Here is a 16,506-nt window from a genome sequence, read left to right on the forward strand (position 1 = left end):
CAGTAAAATTAAACTTTAATATTAGTTGAAAATGCAGTTAATTTCTCCATGGGGATATGAAAAATAAATAAATTCTCAAATCACATGCCACTATAATGCTGTCTGAAAACGTAGAAATGATGTTTTCAGTATCTCCAGACTCATCATTTGAGAATGTTTAGAGGCAGGTGTTTGGCCTAGCCTGAGTCGCCAGCTGGCACATGTACATCCCATATCAGAGTGCTTAGGCTCAAGCCCTGGCTCCACTGTAGCTCCACTCAGCTTCTTACTAATATGCACCCTGGGAGGCAGCAGGTGATCATTGCAGTAGTTGGGTCACTGCCACTCCACGTGGGAGGCCTAGATTAAGTTCCCTTTCCCTAGCCTTGGCCTGGTTCTGGCTTGGCTGCTGTAGGCCCTTGGGGGGTGGAACCAGTAAACAGATCTCTGTCTACCTGTCTCTCCAAAGTTTTTAGAAAAGTAGGGGTAAAAAATTTTCAGAGGGATGGGGCGGCGCTGTGGCATAGTGGATAAAGATGCTGCCTGCAGTGCTGGCATCCCATATGGACGCCGGTTCAAGTCCCGGCTGCTCCACTTTTTTTTTTTTTTGGACAGGCAGAGTGGATAGTGAGAGAGAGAGAGAGACAGACAGACAGAGAGAAAGGTCTTCCTTTGCCATTGGTTCACCCTCCAATGGCCACCGTGGCCGGCACGCTGCGGCCAGCGCACCGCGCTAATCCCAAGGCAGGAGCTAGGTGCTTCTCCTGGTCTCCCATGTGGGTGCAGGGCCCAAGCACTTGGGCCACCCTCCACTGCACTCCTGGCCACAGCAGAGAGCTGGACTGGAAGCAGAGCAACCGGGACAGAATCCGGTGCCCCGACCGGGACTAGAACCCGGTGTGCCGGCGCCACAAGGTGGAGGATTAGCCTATTGAGCAGCGGCGCCGGCCTGCTCCACTTCTAATCCTGCTCTCTGCTATGGCCTGGGAAAGCAGTGGAGGATGGCCCAAGTCCTTGGGTCCCTTCACCCACATGGGAGACCTGGAAGAAGCTCCTGGCTCTTGGCTTCAGATCAGCACAGCTCCGGCCATTGCAGCCAATTGGGGAGTTAACCAGCAGATGGAAGACCTCTCTCTTTGTCTCTTTGTCTCTCCTTCTCTTTGTGTAACTCTTTCAAATAAATGAATAAATCTTTAAAAAAAATTTTTTCAGAGGGTACTACTTTTCAAGTATCTAATTACATGTGCATTCTTCCCCACCATAACTTATCTTAATATGGGACTCTGCTTCATCTTACATCTTTGCAGCTTCCTAAAGTAATGCTTTTTATTTTTTTCCCAAGTAAAGTGAGTCACATTTTCACACAAAATATCACGCAAAATTTTAAGACTTGAAATTCAAAAGGGTAAAATAGATAAAGGATGCCTCCTGACATTCCAACTTACATATCTGCTTATCACCAGAGCTTCAAAATCACTGTCATAAAATGACACAGTGCCTGGCACACAGAAAACACTCCAAAAATATTTGCTAAATAAAAGTATAAACATCAAAAATACCACTAAGAAGGTGATATATTCATTTTATTATAAATGTAGCGAAACTCCTATGTGGAGGAAGGTTAATGGGAAACTATAAATCAAAGTCATAAAGCACAGTGACTGAGAAGTCACTAAGGAGATCAGAATCCAAAAAAATCACAATACTTTCCAAATATTTTCTATTCCATGGCTACAAACAGCAATAATCTTACTTATGTGATCTCAACAAGCTTAAGACAGAGAAAGTGAAGCAAAGAACAAAGTTTCAAGTCAAACAAACTTTAGTCAAAATTTCAACTTCTCCATTTCCAGCCATGGAGCTTTAAGCAATTTCCTTTATTGTGTGCAGCCTGTTTCCTCATTTTTAAAAAGGACAGCAACAATAACAAATTCAAAGAACAACCAAAAAGATTAAATAAGAATACATGTGTCAAAAGCTAATTATTAGCACAGTTCTTTGCTTGATAAGCTCCTTTTGAAGCAAACAGATTAAAAATCACCTGTATCACCTCTGTCCAAACTATTATCACACCATTCCTAGTAGTCTACACAAATCTGAGCAGAGAAATAACCCAACTGACAATTATGGTTTCCTCTTAGAGAAAAATTTTAAAAAGTAAGAGCTTCTACATTTATTATCAATATCGTAAAGATAGAATGAAGGACTTACGTTGTGGCATAGCAGGTTAAGCCACTGCCTAACATTAGCATCCCCTCTCAGTGCCAGTTCAAGTCCCAGATGCTCTGATTCTTTTTCAGTTTCTTGCTAATGTGCCTGGGAAAGCAGTGCATGATAGCCTATTTGCTTGGGTTTCTGCCACCCATGTATGAGACCCAGATGGAGTTCTGGGCTCCTCCCTTTATCCAGGCTGACCCAGCTTTGGCCACTGTGGCCATTTAAGGAGTGAACCAGCAGACAGAAAATATATCTCTCACCCTCTTTTTCTCTCCCCCATCTCCCTCTGTCACTCTGCCTTTCAAATAAATAAATAAATCTTTGGAAAAAAAAATGCCCTGATTGGAAAATCAATTAAAAACACATCAAAAGACTGAATGAATTTAGTGAAAACAGTGAACATACCCAGTCACTGACACTAACACAGATTTTATGTTCCAAAATAAACTCAGGAAAATAACATCAGTACCCAATTACTTGGAAAATCTGAAAGAGTATTTCCTCTAAACTAAAAAGAAATCATACTTAAAGAGTACCACAGAAAGCAAGAGTTTCTGAATGACAACCAAATAAAATCTCAGATTTTAGGGAACACTCTCCAAGACCGCTGCGGTTAAAAGGGGAAGAAATGGTTTTAAATTTCAACATCAGGACTTGGAAATTAATTTCCTGGTATTGTTAAACATCTGATTACCAAGGGAGGCTTTCAAATTTCTGCTTCACTCAAAATGGAAAGTCTTCCTTATGTATTAGATCTAAGTGAGATTCTCTTCTTAATCAGTAAATCCCAAAGTGTGCTATGACACACTAATATGTAATGTAAATAATTTAATTACAAAGTTCTGGATTTAGCACTTCCTCTAAATCAGGCTGATGAAGCAGAGCAATACAGACTACATATAATGGTATTTGGAAATGTGGATAAGGGTCATTTTGAAATTGATGAGATGACCCTAGAGAAAGCAGAGGGGAAGGAAGCTAATGGTGATTAGTAGTTGGGCCCCAAATGCTAAATCAATGACAATCCACACCACACACTCTGTAGCATCCCATCTACTACACTCTTCTACCCCATCAAAACAAACAAACAAAAAAGGACATATGCCCTATTTCCCATTTTCCTCTTAAAGAAAGTCAAGCCAGGCCATTTTAACCTCCAAAGTCCAGGACTCCATAAGGACACCACAAGATGTACAATTTGTAATATATTGGTAGTCAGTTTAGTCACCATGACTGCTATCAGATGCTAGCCTCTTGCCTCTTTCATTATCATGTTCAAGTACAGTTCCTTTTAAGGGTCTATGCTCACAGTTTTCTAATAAACCCTTGCTTCAACACCAAACTTTCAGAAAAGAGATAGGAGATAGCTATAGGAAGAGAAAGATCCATAACCACCGATAACAATGCAGAATTTTATGTGCAGCAAGTAGTATATGTGATTTTAATGGGGGACAAGATCCACAGTTATCCAAGATTCTCAGAAGAGCCTATGACCTTTAAACAATAACAAAACCAAAAATCTTTCATGATTTCTGTGCTCAAAAATATCTGATTTAAATTTTACACCTATAAATATTTCCATATGTACTTAGCTAAAATTAATTTTTATATATAATTTATATTTTTCCTCCAGCAATTGCCATGTTCTACATAGATTATTACAATACTGTAATGTCTTCTCTAATCTACCATAACATAACTAAAAGGTGAAAGCTGTGTCTTAATGCCTCATTGTGTCACCAGTAAGTGGCACAGTACCCTATATTGTTATGGGTATTTCATATAATTATAAAATTATATGTACTTTTCAGGGAAATATGACTACTAAACAAAGATAAAAACTACATGCAGCAAAATATCTATAGAAGATACAGGAATTTCATGTCCCAGAAGCTTATCAAATGGCCAATCTAATTACATACAAATTCATACCCACAAACTCTTTAACACAAAATTAGAGTTAATTACATTATAGAAAGCCTGTATAGATAGCCCTGGATGTAAAGTACTCTGAAAAGTGTAAAGCATTACATCATACAGACTTTAATTAATCACAATTACTGTCCACTATCCTTGACAGTAGTATAACTACTAAAGCACTTCTATTCTTTAGCATAGTTCTACTAAAGTTTTCTGCATGTTAAAATTAATTAATTGAAACAGGTAACTATATTAAGATGATTTATAGATCATCAGATGCCAAGTTAAACTCAAAAAATAAGAAAATATACAAGGGAAATTAAGACTGTGAAGTTCTATATTTTATGACTGTATTTAGTCTATAAAACCGAATGTACTAGATTTTAAAAGAAAGACATACCAATTCTTTTGTTTCTCTTGGTTTAAATTTCAAACTACCTTATTCTTAGAAAGGTCTCCACAAGAAGATTCAGGTAATAACAAAACTCAGTCAACTGAGGGAAGATACTTTGTACTTCTTACAGCAATTAAGAGCATAGGAAAAAAACAACAATTTTCTCAGTCAAAAGTGCTTGTTTATTTGAGTAGCTTTGAGGCTTCACGGAATATTGTTATTGGAAGATGGGCAAAGGACAACAAGTGCAAGAAAGAGAAACTTTGGTGCAAATTTAAGTACTGAATAATTGATTTTACTTCGTATAGTAAAGTTCCTGAAGGAAAGCTATGTTAATAAAAACCATACCCATGAACTACTCAATTTCTGTTCTTGTACTCAAAACTATATATTAATTATTCAAGAATAAATGTTAGAAATGTTCTGTGTTTACATATTTTTGTTATATAAGCTCCTATAATTTATCAATTTACACAAAAACATTAATAAGAAACTTTTGGTTTATAAATATGCAACCATTTGTTAGCAACAATACTTCTCCTAACAATACACAAAAACGTAGAGTGAAAAAGCACTTAAAATACCAAGTAAAATATCTTACACTTAAGCCACACTACAACTATTATGAAATAGCTCAAAGAATTTCAGAATCAAAGTATTTAAGTTGTATTTTATGACAACTAGATGTATGATGAAATTCAACATTGGTTACAAATAGTATGATTTTAAAAGTTAATGATGGTCCTTTATTTATAAAGACTATTAATCCATATACAAAAGAATGATATAATAGAAGATACAGTACCGTATACTCATAAACAGAAAATTAAAATTCTAGATCCTAACTCCTCAACTAAGGAACTCTGTCAAATATTTTCATAACCTGAGTCTGACTTTTTTTTTCATAAATAATGGAAGTAGAATGGTTGATTTCACATTAAATTCTAAAAATTATGATTTGGTTCATATAAGCAAACTTTAGACTCAAAAAATAAAGTACGTACATGTAATTGTTGATTTACAAGGGAGTATTACTAAGCATTAGACATTGAAAATTAAAAAATAAAAATTTTAAGTACCATAAACAAATATACTTTAAAAATATGTACATAAGGACAAGCAAACAAGAAGCAAAGAGAGTTGAGCATGTTAATAAAAGCATAATCACAACAAGAAACCACATGGCTAATTAAATCTCAGTTTTGGCTTATAATCTTAGGGATTATTTCCTTATTTTAAAATGTTGATAACTGGTAATACCCTGCATGAACATTCGGAACATGACATAATATTAGGTTACATAATTACTCATTGATTCTGAAATTAAACATACTTTACTCTGAAAAGCCACAATCAAATTACTTTAGAAGCAGTTCTATAACTTACGAAAATGTTCAAAGGCAGTATCCTAAACTGAATATATACAACTATAAAATGCCTAAGGAATGCATGGGAGCCATACAACATTTCTACTTTTGTTCTTTATGAGATACATTTGGCAAAAAAAAAGAAATCATAAAAGTATCTTGTAACTAAATCTTCAAATAGATTAGAGGTGAGAGAGGAAGGTCCCCAGCTACTGTCCAACTAACAAACTCCTCAAGTAGTGGAGTTCTGCATTCAGGGCAGGAACGTATCACTCAAATGACCAGTGAACAAATAGCTCTGGTCAGGGACTTCTAATTCACTCACCAAGAGAATCAATGAATTTTAATAGGACTACACTGAGGTTCATTCTTATAGAATATGAAAAATGGGGCAAGTATTCATTTGCCAAGACCACATAATTTTGTCAATCAGTAAACTAATTGTTATAGATTAAACCCATTTAATTATTTTAAGGTGAAACCTTATTCCTGGAAATTATGAAGCACAAAATATCAATTAAGATCTTCAAAAGGCCATCAAATTTGTTTTTTAAAAAAATTTCTTACTGTAATGAAGTCATTCCCTTTAACCATTCTTCCTTGGTAAAAAATCCCATGCTTTCAGCCTCCAATTTCCACGCTAAAACTAACATAATAATCTGGAAAGAACAGAACATAAAGGATAGGGGAAAAGTCAGCATAGAGATAATCATGTCTGTATTTATCATGGAGAGCATTTTTATACAACTATTTCCATCCTTCAACTACTAAAGAGTACAACCTCTGGAGTTATTAATGATAAAGAAATTGAAATGTGCTAATTTCTCAAAAGGTAGTTTATGAAGGTAGATCTTTCTTATTCTATTACAAGAGACATTTGTAGCAAGAAACTCTTGCCCAACTTAAACTATTTAAAACTACTGTACTGCAAATTTATAATATTAAATATGAAAAAAGTCTTTGTACAACATTAAAGTGTTTCAATTTTTACAAACTTATGAATATGATAAAGCCCATTTATATTCCATTCTACTTAGAAATAAAACATACATTTTCAGGTTCAACACCAATGTCTTCACAAAATTTTTCCATTCCTTCTGGCCCTACAACTTCATCAGGACCTTCAAAAACAAAAATAATTCATACATTTTGTTATTTAATATCAGCATAAAATATAAGTCAATATCTAAAGGCAACCATGAATACATCATATTTTGCAAATAACTAAATTTGAATTTTGGAAGAGCTTGCATAAATATAAATAATCACTACAAGATTTAATTTCTTTAAGTAGTCACTGAATACTGTGTTAAAATATAAAATTAAAGAAATTTTAAAAAAGCAGTAAACAATGCATTACTATCAACTACTACTTTGTATAAAACTTGAAAACATTTACTGAGCATGTACACTGAATAAAAATGTTGGCAATGCAGGAATAGAAAGCACAAGGCTGGAACTTCTTAATCTATCAGAATGTGTCAGAACCAATGCACAATTCAATATAGTCATCAGAAAGAGAATATCTGTCTATTTAGTAAACCAGATCATTCATTACCCTTTTGAAATATGTTCAAATTTAATTTTATTCTTGAAAAAATTACTTCATAAAAATAACTTATGGAAATTAGTATATGTCCAGAAAGAGATATTTTCCTTACATACTAGTTCTAAAATAGAACAGCAAGGCATTAGTTATGTCACCTTAATGTAGAAGCACAAAGGTTCAATTTCTCAACTAGTTTATATTTCTCATTTGTCCAAAAATAATAGTATTTAACTTTTCCTTTACCTTATTCCCTAGGCACTAAGTATCATCATACATCAATTCCCATACATTTTGTTTTCAGACTCCCAAAATATGGTAATTAAATCATTGCTAGGTCTTTTTTGTGACTGCACACACACACAAAAAAATTTTTATAGTAATATGAACTATGACACGTGTTTTTACCATAAAAGGAATATAGAACGGAAATAATATTGTTAAAGTAGCCAAGAAAAGCTTCTATTTTCCTTTCCTAAGGACTAAAATCACTTCAGCTTTATAAACCATAGACTAAGTCAATACTGCTCAGATGGATTTCATAGCACCACCATTAGATTATAAGTGAAATATAAAGCCAATATCCTACAGTTTTTCTTAATAAAATAGTAACAGCTGTACAGAATGAGGTCAATCCATTCTTGCTGCCTGAGATGAGATCCAGAATTTTGCTAGAATTATGTCAATACAGGGTCTAAACCCAAAAACTATTTTTAATGTTTTGTGTAAAATGGTGTCATTAGGTTTAAGTAAGTACTAACAATGTACTGAGATGTTAAGAGGTTAAGGGGATGGTAGTTATAGGTCCCTTTGCTTCCTACTAAATATTTGGAGAATGGTTTTGATGAGAATGTGTTAACTTTATTAATTAAAAAGTACACATATACAACAAGTTGATTAAAAACATAACTGAGTGTGCAGCCTTAAATAAAGATGGAAAAAAACAAAAATCAGCTAAAAATTTAATGGAAGAAAACAAAGGGTGTTTTTAAACCATAAGAATGGACTCTACATTTTTTCTAACACAAAATGAACCTTGTCCTCAAAGTTGCCATTAACGATTAGAAAAGAAAGCTGAAGAGTTACAGTCAAAAAACATAAAACATAGCCCACCCTCCTTCCCAAAATTGGGGTATTTGTTAATGATCAGTGATTCAAATTCAATTAGACTGAATTCAAATTAAGTTATATAAACATATATAACATATATATGACAGAAACAGATAGTCTGTAAACATCAATTGAATTTCCTTAATTAAATATTAACAGATCTAAAGCAAGGTCTATTCCACTGGTCTTTCCTGACTACATAATGTTAACTGTATTTCTGAACTATGTCTTTCCAATAAAACTACTTCCTTGGTAAAACCTCTAGGGCTGAGTATAAAAAATTCGTCCAGGTAACTAGGTTTTGTGTAAAATGGAAATTATTTAATTTACTCCACTAGTTAAATTCATTCAACCAGTTGCACAAGGTATCAGGACTATGCAACTCTAAACTTTTTAAAAAATTCTTTATGAGACCTTAAAAACACCCTTTCTGAAACTTTCTATGGTTTTCCTTACAATAGGCCTAGTTTACAGCTGGCCTTCCACATTCATGTATTTGACCGACCACAGGTGGAAAACATTCAGGAAAAACAAAATTATACCTATACTGAACAAGTACGGACATTTTTCTAGCTATTATTCCTTAAATAATAAGGCATTACAATTATTTACATAGCATTTATATTGGATTACGTATTGCAAGTAATCTAGAGATAATTTTAAATGTAAGGAAGAATGTGCACAGATTATATGCAAATTCTATATCATCTTATAAAAGGAACCTGAGCATCTGCAGGGCTTGGTATCCTCAGGGGTCCTGGAACCAATGTCCCACAAATATCAAAGAATGATTATGTTATTGAATCCTTGTTAATTTAAATGCATGAGCAGTCTTATGAAAGGCCAAAACCACCAGTCTTAACACACAGCTAATACATTTTCAAAACTAAATGAAAACAAACACCATCAATTTCCCCATTTCTTTATGACCACAAAGAAATGTTCCCAGCCATATCTACAAGGCCTAATGCCATACCAGTCATAAGAGCTGCTGGGAGGTGGGAGTGGGGATGGGGAAGATTTGCTCAGTAACACCATACCTCCAACACGAGCAACAGAGTGGTTGTTAATTTTGAAAAATATTGTAAAAAGCAATCAGTAAATTTGACACTGAGCTAGCCATATACCAAGTACAGTGCTAAGGGCTTTACATTTCAGTAGGCATAACTGTCTCCATTTTAGCGAAGGACAGCCCCATGTTAAGACAGAACAGATACTGTTCATTTTACAACCAATTGGTTGCTCCTTTCAATCGGGTTTCTGCTCAGAGTAGTGTCTGCAAAGTGGTCTTCCCTATTTACTCTAGGTGAAAGTCCATTCAATCCTTCCTTACTCTATCCCTGAACCTCTTCATACTTACTACCTGTATAACCCTCTACAACGTGTAATTATCCAGTCTACGTGTCTGTTTACTGGCTATCTTCCTCACTGGAAGCCGAGTACCCTGAGGGTAGGGATCTTGTCTAACTTGTTCACTACTTTTAACACTTAGCATGGTGCCTGACTCATAATGAATCCTTGAATATTTATTGAATGAATCATTGAAGGAAAAACAGATAAGTTAACCTCAAGTTCACATACTAACATTTTCTTGGCAAAAATGAAAATTAGCTATTTACATGTTTAAAAAAGTATTTAAAAGCATGGATTGGATCATGGCTCTGTCACTTTATGACCTTGGGCCAATTAATTTAATCTTTAGTTTTCTTATTTATAAGATAGGAATAGCATCAACTACTTAACAGAATGGTCATATATGGAAAAATTATATACTTAGCACAATTCCTGGAATAATAGCAATAATTATTACATCAGCGATTTTAAAAAATGCACCTAGATGAAATGTTCAATTAGAATCTAATGTCACTCAGGAAAGCTCATAGGAGAAACACAACAAGTAAGCATGAAAGAAAAAAAATTACTCATTATTGCTATGTTATCTAGCAACAATTTTAAGTAAAAATAAGATCTTCTGATTCTGTAGCATGCATACCAGTAAAACTGGCATTGTGAATAATGGGTCAGCATTTTAAATGGAGGTCAGTACGAAAGTGAATTTGCTGCATTTAAATTGGGTTAGTGGTTGTCTTGGGATGCCAATAATAGCATTTCTTCTGGTCTACAAAGAATCCATTTTTCTTCTACTAAACAATTTTTATATTATACTTTTGGGATCATTCAGCTGATCCCAGTAGTGAAGTTACTGCCTCACTTTAAAAACAGTCTCAATTTTCATAGTTAGTCTATACTTCAAGTTCAGAGTACACTTGAAACCTTAACTTGGATTAGCAGTAGATATAAAATAACAACAACAACAAACAGGGAAGCAGGTAAGAAAAAGAAACAGGGAAAAGGAAAAGCAAAAACAAATTCTTAAAATCAGCATCTCTAGAAGACCAAACCCATTCTAAGAGGAAAAAAAAATACCCTATATGCTTATTAAAAAGTTAATAATAAGTGGGAAACAAGGGATCTTTTTTCATGTATTTGCTTAACTCTTCAGATTTATGCTGGGTTAGCTTTGACATTTTCCTCCATGCTAAGGTCTTGCCTGGAGCCTAGAGCTTTTCATCTACCACTTAAAGAATTTAGCTGAAATAACCTGGCTTCTCCAAGTAGCTTCCCTTGACACTTTCAATGCTGGGTTATACAAGGAGACTTCAAAAAGTTCTTGGAATATGGAATTAAGTTTATTTGGGGGCAATTTTTTTGGAAATCTATGTAATTCATTTTACGTATTTCTCATGAGCTCTTTGAAGACCTATCCCTCCTATATTGCTATTAACTCCCACAGTATATCTTTCTACAATAGTATTTATCATAAGGTATTAATATCAAGCTATTTAGTTTCTAATATTGTATCTTAAGGATAAATAACAATCTTTAAAGGGTCTGCCCATGCAATGATATACAATATATTTGAGATTTAAATGTTATACTGTATCTCACCAAAGTTTCAAAAAAAATTTAATTCAGAAAAAACTTTAAAAGAGTATTACATAGAAAAATGTTTCATGTACTTTGTTTTCCAGAATACTGCTTTAGTCAACAGATATAAATTAATAAGTGAATCTGTCTCTGTTGACACATTCATCCTCCCACTAAATAAATACAGAATATATATTTAAAGAAATATCAGTCTGAAATGGCACCAAATTGCTAGCCTACCCACAATCCTCAGCCTTGCTCTGATCCCAGCACAGCACTAAGACATAGCAAGCCTGTAATAAACAATTTGTTAAATGAATGAACCAAAAAAACTTTTTAAAGCATATGACTGGTATCTTCTTATATTAATTTCATTACCTGCATACTCATAAAACCAAGCCAGGCACTTCTTGCTTGAAAAATGTTCCTCTCCACTTATTAGTCTAGCAGGGGGTTGGGATCTGCAATAGCTTAGAAAACACACAAATGCCTAAGATTTTTATTAAGTCTCAATTCTTAGTGAAAAACTAAGTTCAATAAGAACTACTGCAATTCAAAGTAAACAAAATATTTTTAGACGTTGACATTATTGGGAAAAAAAACTGAAGTATTTCCAATTCAGTAGTCTAAATGTAAAAATTTATGGATAACAACCCCAAATGCTGCTTTGCTCACTATAAAATTCTAAAATATCAACTGAAATTATCTCCCCAAATTGCAAAAGACTACACAAAGAAATTCAACCTAAGTCTCGAGGCAGGATTGTTAGTTGGGAAAGTGTAAAATCTATATTCTGTTTCTGCTATTGATTCATATGGAAATCGTTTTTGTGTATAATAGGTATACATTTGAAAACAAAATCTTACAAAGTATATTTAGATACTTGACCAATATTTCAAAATAAAATGATACATTAAGAATTGTTCACTTTATCATCTACTAAGCTAAAATAAACATTTAAAGATAAATGATGACGTAGGACCTACAGGTATACTAAATTCCATAGACTGAGAAAAAATAAAAACAAAACAAAACTCTAAAAGTTAATGTAAGTCTAAATAATTCAGCCAAAGCTACTTAATCTCAGACAAAATCATTTTCAATACTTTTTGATGAAATCATTTAAAGTTGGTTAATTCAAAAGTGGCCTGTAGGATTTCATGCACTTTAGAGTACCCTGAAACTCAAATATTACACTATCACAATGATACAGAAATGAAATTGAGTAATATGTCAAATAAGTATACATATTAAAAAAAAAAAAATCAAGAGAGCAAAGTATATCCTGAGTTCTAGTAACACTGCCAGCTCAGCTATTCTAACGTTTGGTTTAAATAATTTTGACACTTTATACACTCAAGATGGTCACAAGTTAAGAGTAACTAAAAAACTAATTTGTTTCATAAAAATATGAGCTCGCGAAGCCTTCATATAAAATTCATATAAAAATTCTCTAGACCAAGAGGTGTAAGAAAATTGTGTCACAATAAACGGCCTCAGAAATACTCCTCGGTCTCCTTTGTCAAAACACAGTAACGATGAAGGAAAAAGTCAATCAATGGCGAAAATGAAGGTGAAGACTGGATTAAGTTACCTACCTCACACTTTAAGCAGCAGATCTCTCTGTAAGAGAAGCTCTGTTATTTCTTCCTTGTAATGCTGGCTACTGTCTTCTTTGAATGGTGGCATCTGACATTGTTACATCAGGTGTCAACCATTGATACAAAGACTCCCAAAGGAAATCAAAACCAACAACGACCAGTCCACCTCTCCTTTCTAAATTGCAATGCTTCTTTTTGCAGCATGCGGTGTTGCTGTGAGGCCCCAAGGATATGCTATCATGCAAAGAGCTGTAACTTCTTGTCACCAAGCATGGTGTACAACAGCTCCCAAATTACTAATACTGATACCAAGAACCAACAGTGTGCTGAATGGTAGAGAACAAAAAGCATTCTGGGTGTTTCCAAGCCTGCACACGAGGACTTGGAATAGACGGAGGCATTACGTTTCCAGAAAATGAGGTCCCTAGCATATAAAAGGCCTGCAGCTCAGATGCTCTCCGTTAGGGCTTCGAATACTACATCCGGAGGCCAATTTTAGCCTAAGAGTTCCTTCCCACCGTCCCCAAAGCAGTTGTCAAGCCAAGAATTCCTCACGCTCCTTTCTTCCACGCTACAGAGAAATTCTGAAAGGGACCCTTCCCTTCCACGTCTATTGAAAAGCTGAGGGTGGGATGAAGGGAGTGCGGGGCAGGGGAACGAGCGGAGCTTACAGATGCATCTGTTTCCCCAACCTCCAGGGCAGGCACCCCCTAATGCTGGAGACTCCCCCGGGCTCTCCGTAAACGCCGGGGCACACACACGAGCGAGCACGAGGTCGGTTCCGGCGCGGACTCCCGGCGTTCTGCACCTACCGCCTGGCTGGAACAGGGGGGCCTCACCCCTCTCCAGCCCGACACCGGGAGGCCGGGCCCGACTCCCTTTCTTCCAGCTGCCCAGCAAAGGAGGAAGAAGGAAAGCTTGAAGGAAAGGGTGGAAGTGGTACCTGGAGATTTTACACTTTTTGAGGCCTCCGTCTTCTGCTATTGCCGCTGCCACCCCAGAGGATTTTCTCTTCTTCTTCACCGGCATCTTCCGCCCTCCCCGGCAGGGTGGGCAGGGGAGCCGGGGAAGGGGGTCGCTGTCTGCTGGATGCCCCTCAGCGCTGGCACTTCGTTCCCAAATACAGCAGCAAGCGGAGGAGCAGAGTCGTCAGCCTGGAGCGGCTCGGCCCCGCACGGCGGCCGTGCGTTCCCAGGTCTCCTGCTCTTTTTTCTTCCCTGGGACAGGGGTGGCTCCTCGCCGGTGGCCACTGCGGGTCGGTCTCGCCGAGAGGAAATAACGCGGACAGCGCGGCACCTCCGCCAGTCACAGGGAGCAAGCGGCTCAGCCTGACCCGGATGCGAATCCCTTATATGCGGAAGTGACGCAGGCGCGCCGGTTGCCGGAAGGGGAGTGGCTCTAGTGGACCCAGGTTCGCCGCAGGGGCGGTGGGCCCCTGCTGGCTAACCAAGGAAAAGGTAGAAGTCCCGATTTGTGCCGGAATTACTGCAAACGAAACTTAGTATCCTGGCCTTTCTCTAACACCCCCACCTTGGTGCTAGTAGTCAGCACCGAGAATGTTTTATGAAACGGATACTCTGCAACTGGCGTTAAAAATAACCTGAAGAACTAGACCAGGTTTCACTCCTGAGCGCTTCCAAACGGTAATCTTATCGTAAGTGTTCCCGCGTTTAAACGCATTGTCGGTGTCTAGCATATTTTCTTCAGGGACCTGTGATTGGCTCCCCGCCCCCCATTTCTCAACCTCTGCTAACCACTGTGTCCCGCAGTGAAATTTAACTGCACAATTTTTGCTTATATACAACTCACCTCTCAGAAGAGAGATAGTAGGTGATGGCTGACTGAGTAGCAAGGAATTTACAGGACAGCAAACAGCAAAATCTCAACTGTCAGGAAGTATTCGAGACATATGACCAGGATTCTGCAGCAAATTACTAGGAAGAGAGGATAACGATGTAAAGGATATAGCGATCATTTTTAATATGATTCTTATTGAATATTGATTCAAGTCAACAATTCACATAGCATTTTGAGACAATTGGACATCGTAATACTAACTTGATATTTGACAAAATTTTTTACCATATAAAACGTATCTGAAGGAACAGCATATCTGTAACACTTGGGGCTTGGGATAGGGTAGAAATGGGGAAGACTGCAAAGTGTACAAAGGAACTTTCTGGATGATAGATACACTGTGCATTACTTGGGGTGCTGGTATATGTACTTGTCAAAAGTCATTGACTCGTACCCTTATCTGAATTTATCTCACAAAAGGGCCATATTAATAGCCTTTTTTTTTTTTTTTTTTTGGACAGGCAGAGTGGATAGTGAAAGAGAGACAGAGAGAAAGGTCTTGCTTTTTGCCGTTGGTTCAGCCTCCAATGGCTGCTGCAGCTGGCGCGCTGCTACCGGCATACCACGCTGATCCGAAGGCAGGAGCCAGGTGCTTCTCCTGGTCTCCCATGGGGTGCAGGGCCCAAGCACTTGGGCCATCCTCCACTGCACTCCCGGGCCATAGCAGAGAGCTGGCCTGGAAGACGGGCAACCAGGACAGAATCAGGTGCCCTGACCGGGACTAGAACCCGGTGTGCCAGCGCCGCTAGGCGGAGGATTAGCCTGTTGAGCCACGGCGCCGGCTTATTAATAGCCTTTATACCTATGAGCAGTATAGAAATACTAGCTATGTGGGTTTAAAAAAAAAGATTTATTTATTTGAAAGGCAGAATAACAGAGAGAGAAAGATAGATAACTTTCATCTACTGGTTCACTCCTCAAATGACCACAAAAGCCAGATCTGGACCAGGCTAAAGCTGGGAGGCAAGAACTCCAAGCCCAAGCACCGGGGCCATTTTCCACTGCCCTGCCACCATTAGCTGGATTGGAAGTAAAATAGGTAGGAGTTGAACCAACACTCTGACATGGGATGCCATCACCACAAGTGGCAGTTTAACCCACTGTGTTACAATGCCAGCCCATACTTAACATGGTTTTAATTGTCTCTGCTGGCCACCAACATGTGGGTATTGATGTTTCATCAAAAGCTACCTATAATAGAGAAACAAACCATGTGAAATTACTGTGGTTCTTCGATATACAACAGAACATTTTTAAAATAAAAATAATGAGAAGGAAAGGAAGGGATTAAGTATTTACCTTAAGGAAAAACTCATGTGTTCTGGTTTCAGGTACAAAGATGACACTAGTAACTTTAGGAAAGGCACATAAATTTATCCTACTATTATACAAAAGAATGTAAAAAAAACTACAAAACTAAATTATAGCCATCTATTATGACAGTGTACATATATTTATGATGGATAGGGAAGTAAGCTAAAGGACTGAAACATGACTCCATCATACATTTGGCATCTTAGTCATTTACACATCCCTTGGCTTTTCAGAGCTTTAGAACAAAACCATGAAAAAAATTTGTTTAAAGAT

The 16,506-nt window shown here is 36.8% G+C and overlaps 1 protein-coding gene across 3 annotated transcripts in view; it reads right to left on the bottom strand.

Moving 5' to 3' along the window:
- Positions 1 to 14,402, bottom strand: part of DCUN1D5 (defective in cullin neddylation 1 domain containing 5) — a 35,057-nt gene extending 20,655 nt beyond the window's left edge. The window contains exons 1-4 of one of the 3 annotated variants that reach the window (XM_062196935.1): positions 14,006 to 14,402; positions 11,840 to 11,931; positions 6,928 to 6,998; positions 6,445 to 6,536 (exon numbers count right to left, since the gene is read on the bottom strand). In XM_062196935.1, coding sequence (XP_062052919.1) covers positions 6,445 to 6,536; positions 6,928 to 6,998; positions 11,840 to 11,931; positions 14,006 to 14,091 — 341 coding nt within the window. In that variant the 5' untranslated portion in view covers positions 14,092 to 14,402. Of the gene's footprint in view, positions 1 to 6,444; positions 6,537 to 6,927; positions 6,999 to 11,839; positions 11,932 to 14,005 lie in introns of those variants that run through there. The other 2 variants (XM_062196936.1, XM_062196937.1) reach the window with 2 other exon arrangements.
- Between the last annotated feature and the right edge of the window lie 2,104 nt (positions 14,403 to 16,506).

This window comes from Lepus europaeus, chromosome 7 (genome assembly GCF_033115175.1).
Source record: "Lepus europaeus isolate LE1 chromosome 7, mLepTim1.pri, whole genome shotgun sequence".
Classification (NCBI taxonomy): domain Eukaryota; kingdom Metazoa; phylum Chordata; class Mammalia; order Lagomorpha; family Leporidae; genus Lepus; species Lepus europaeus.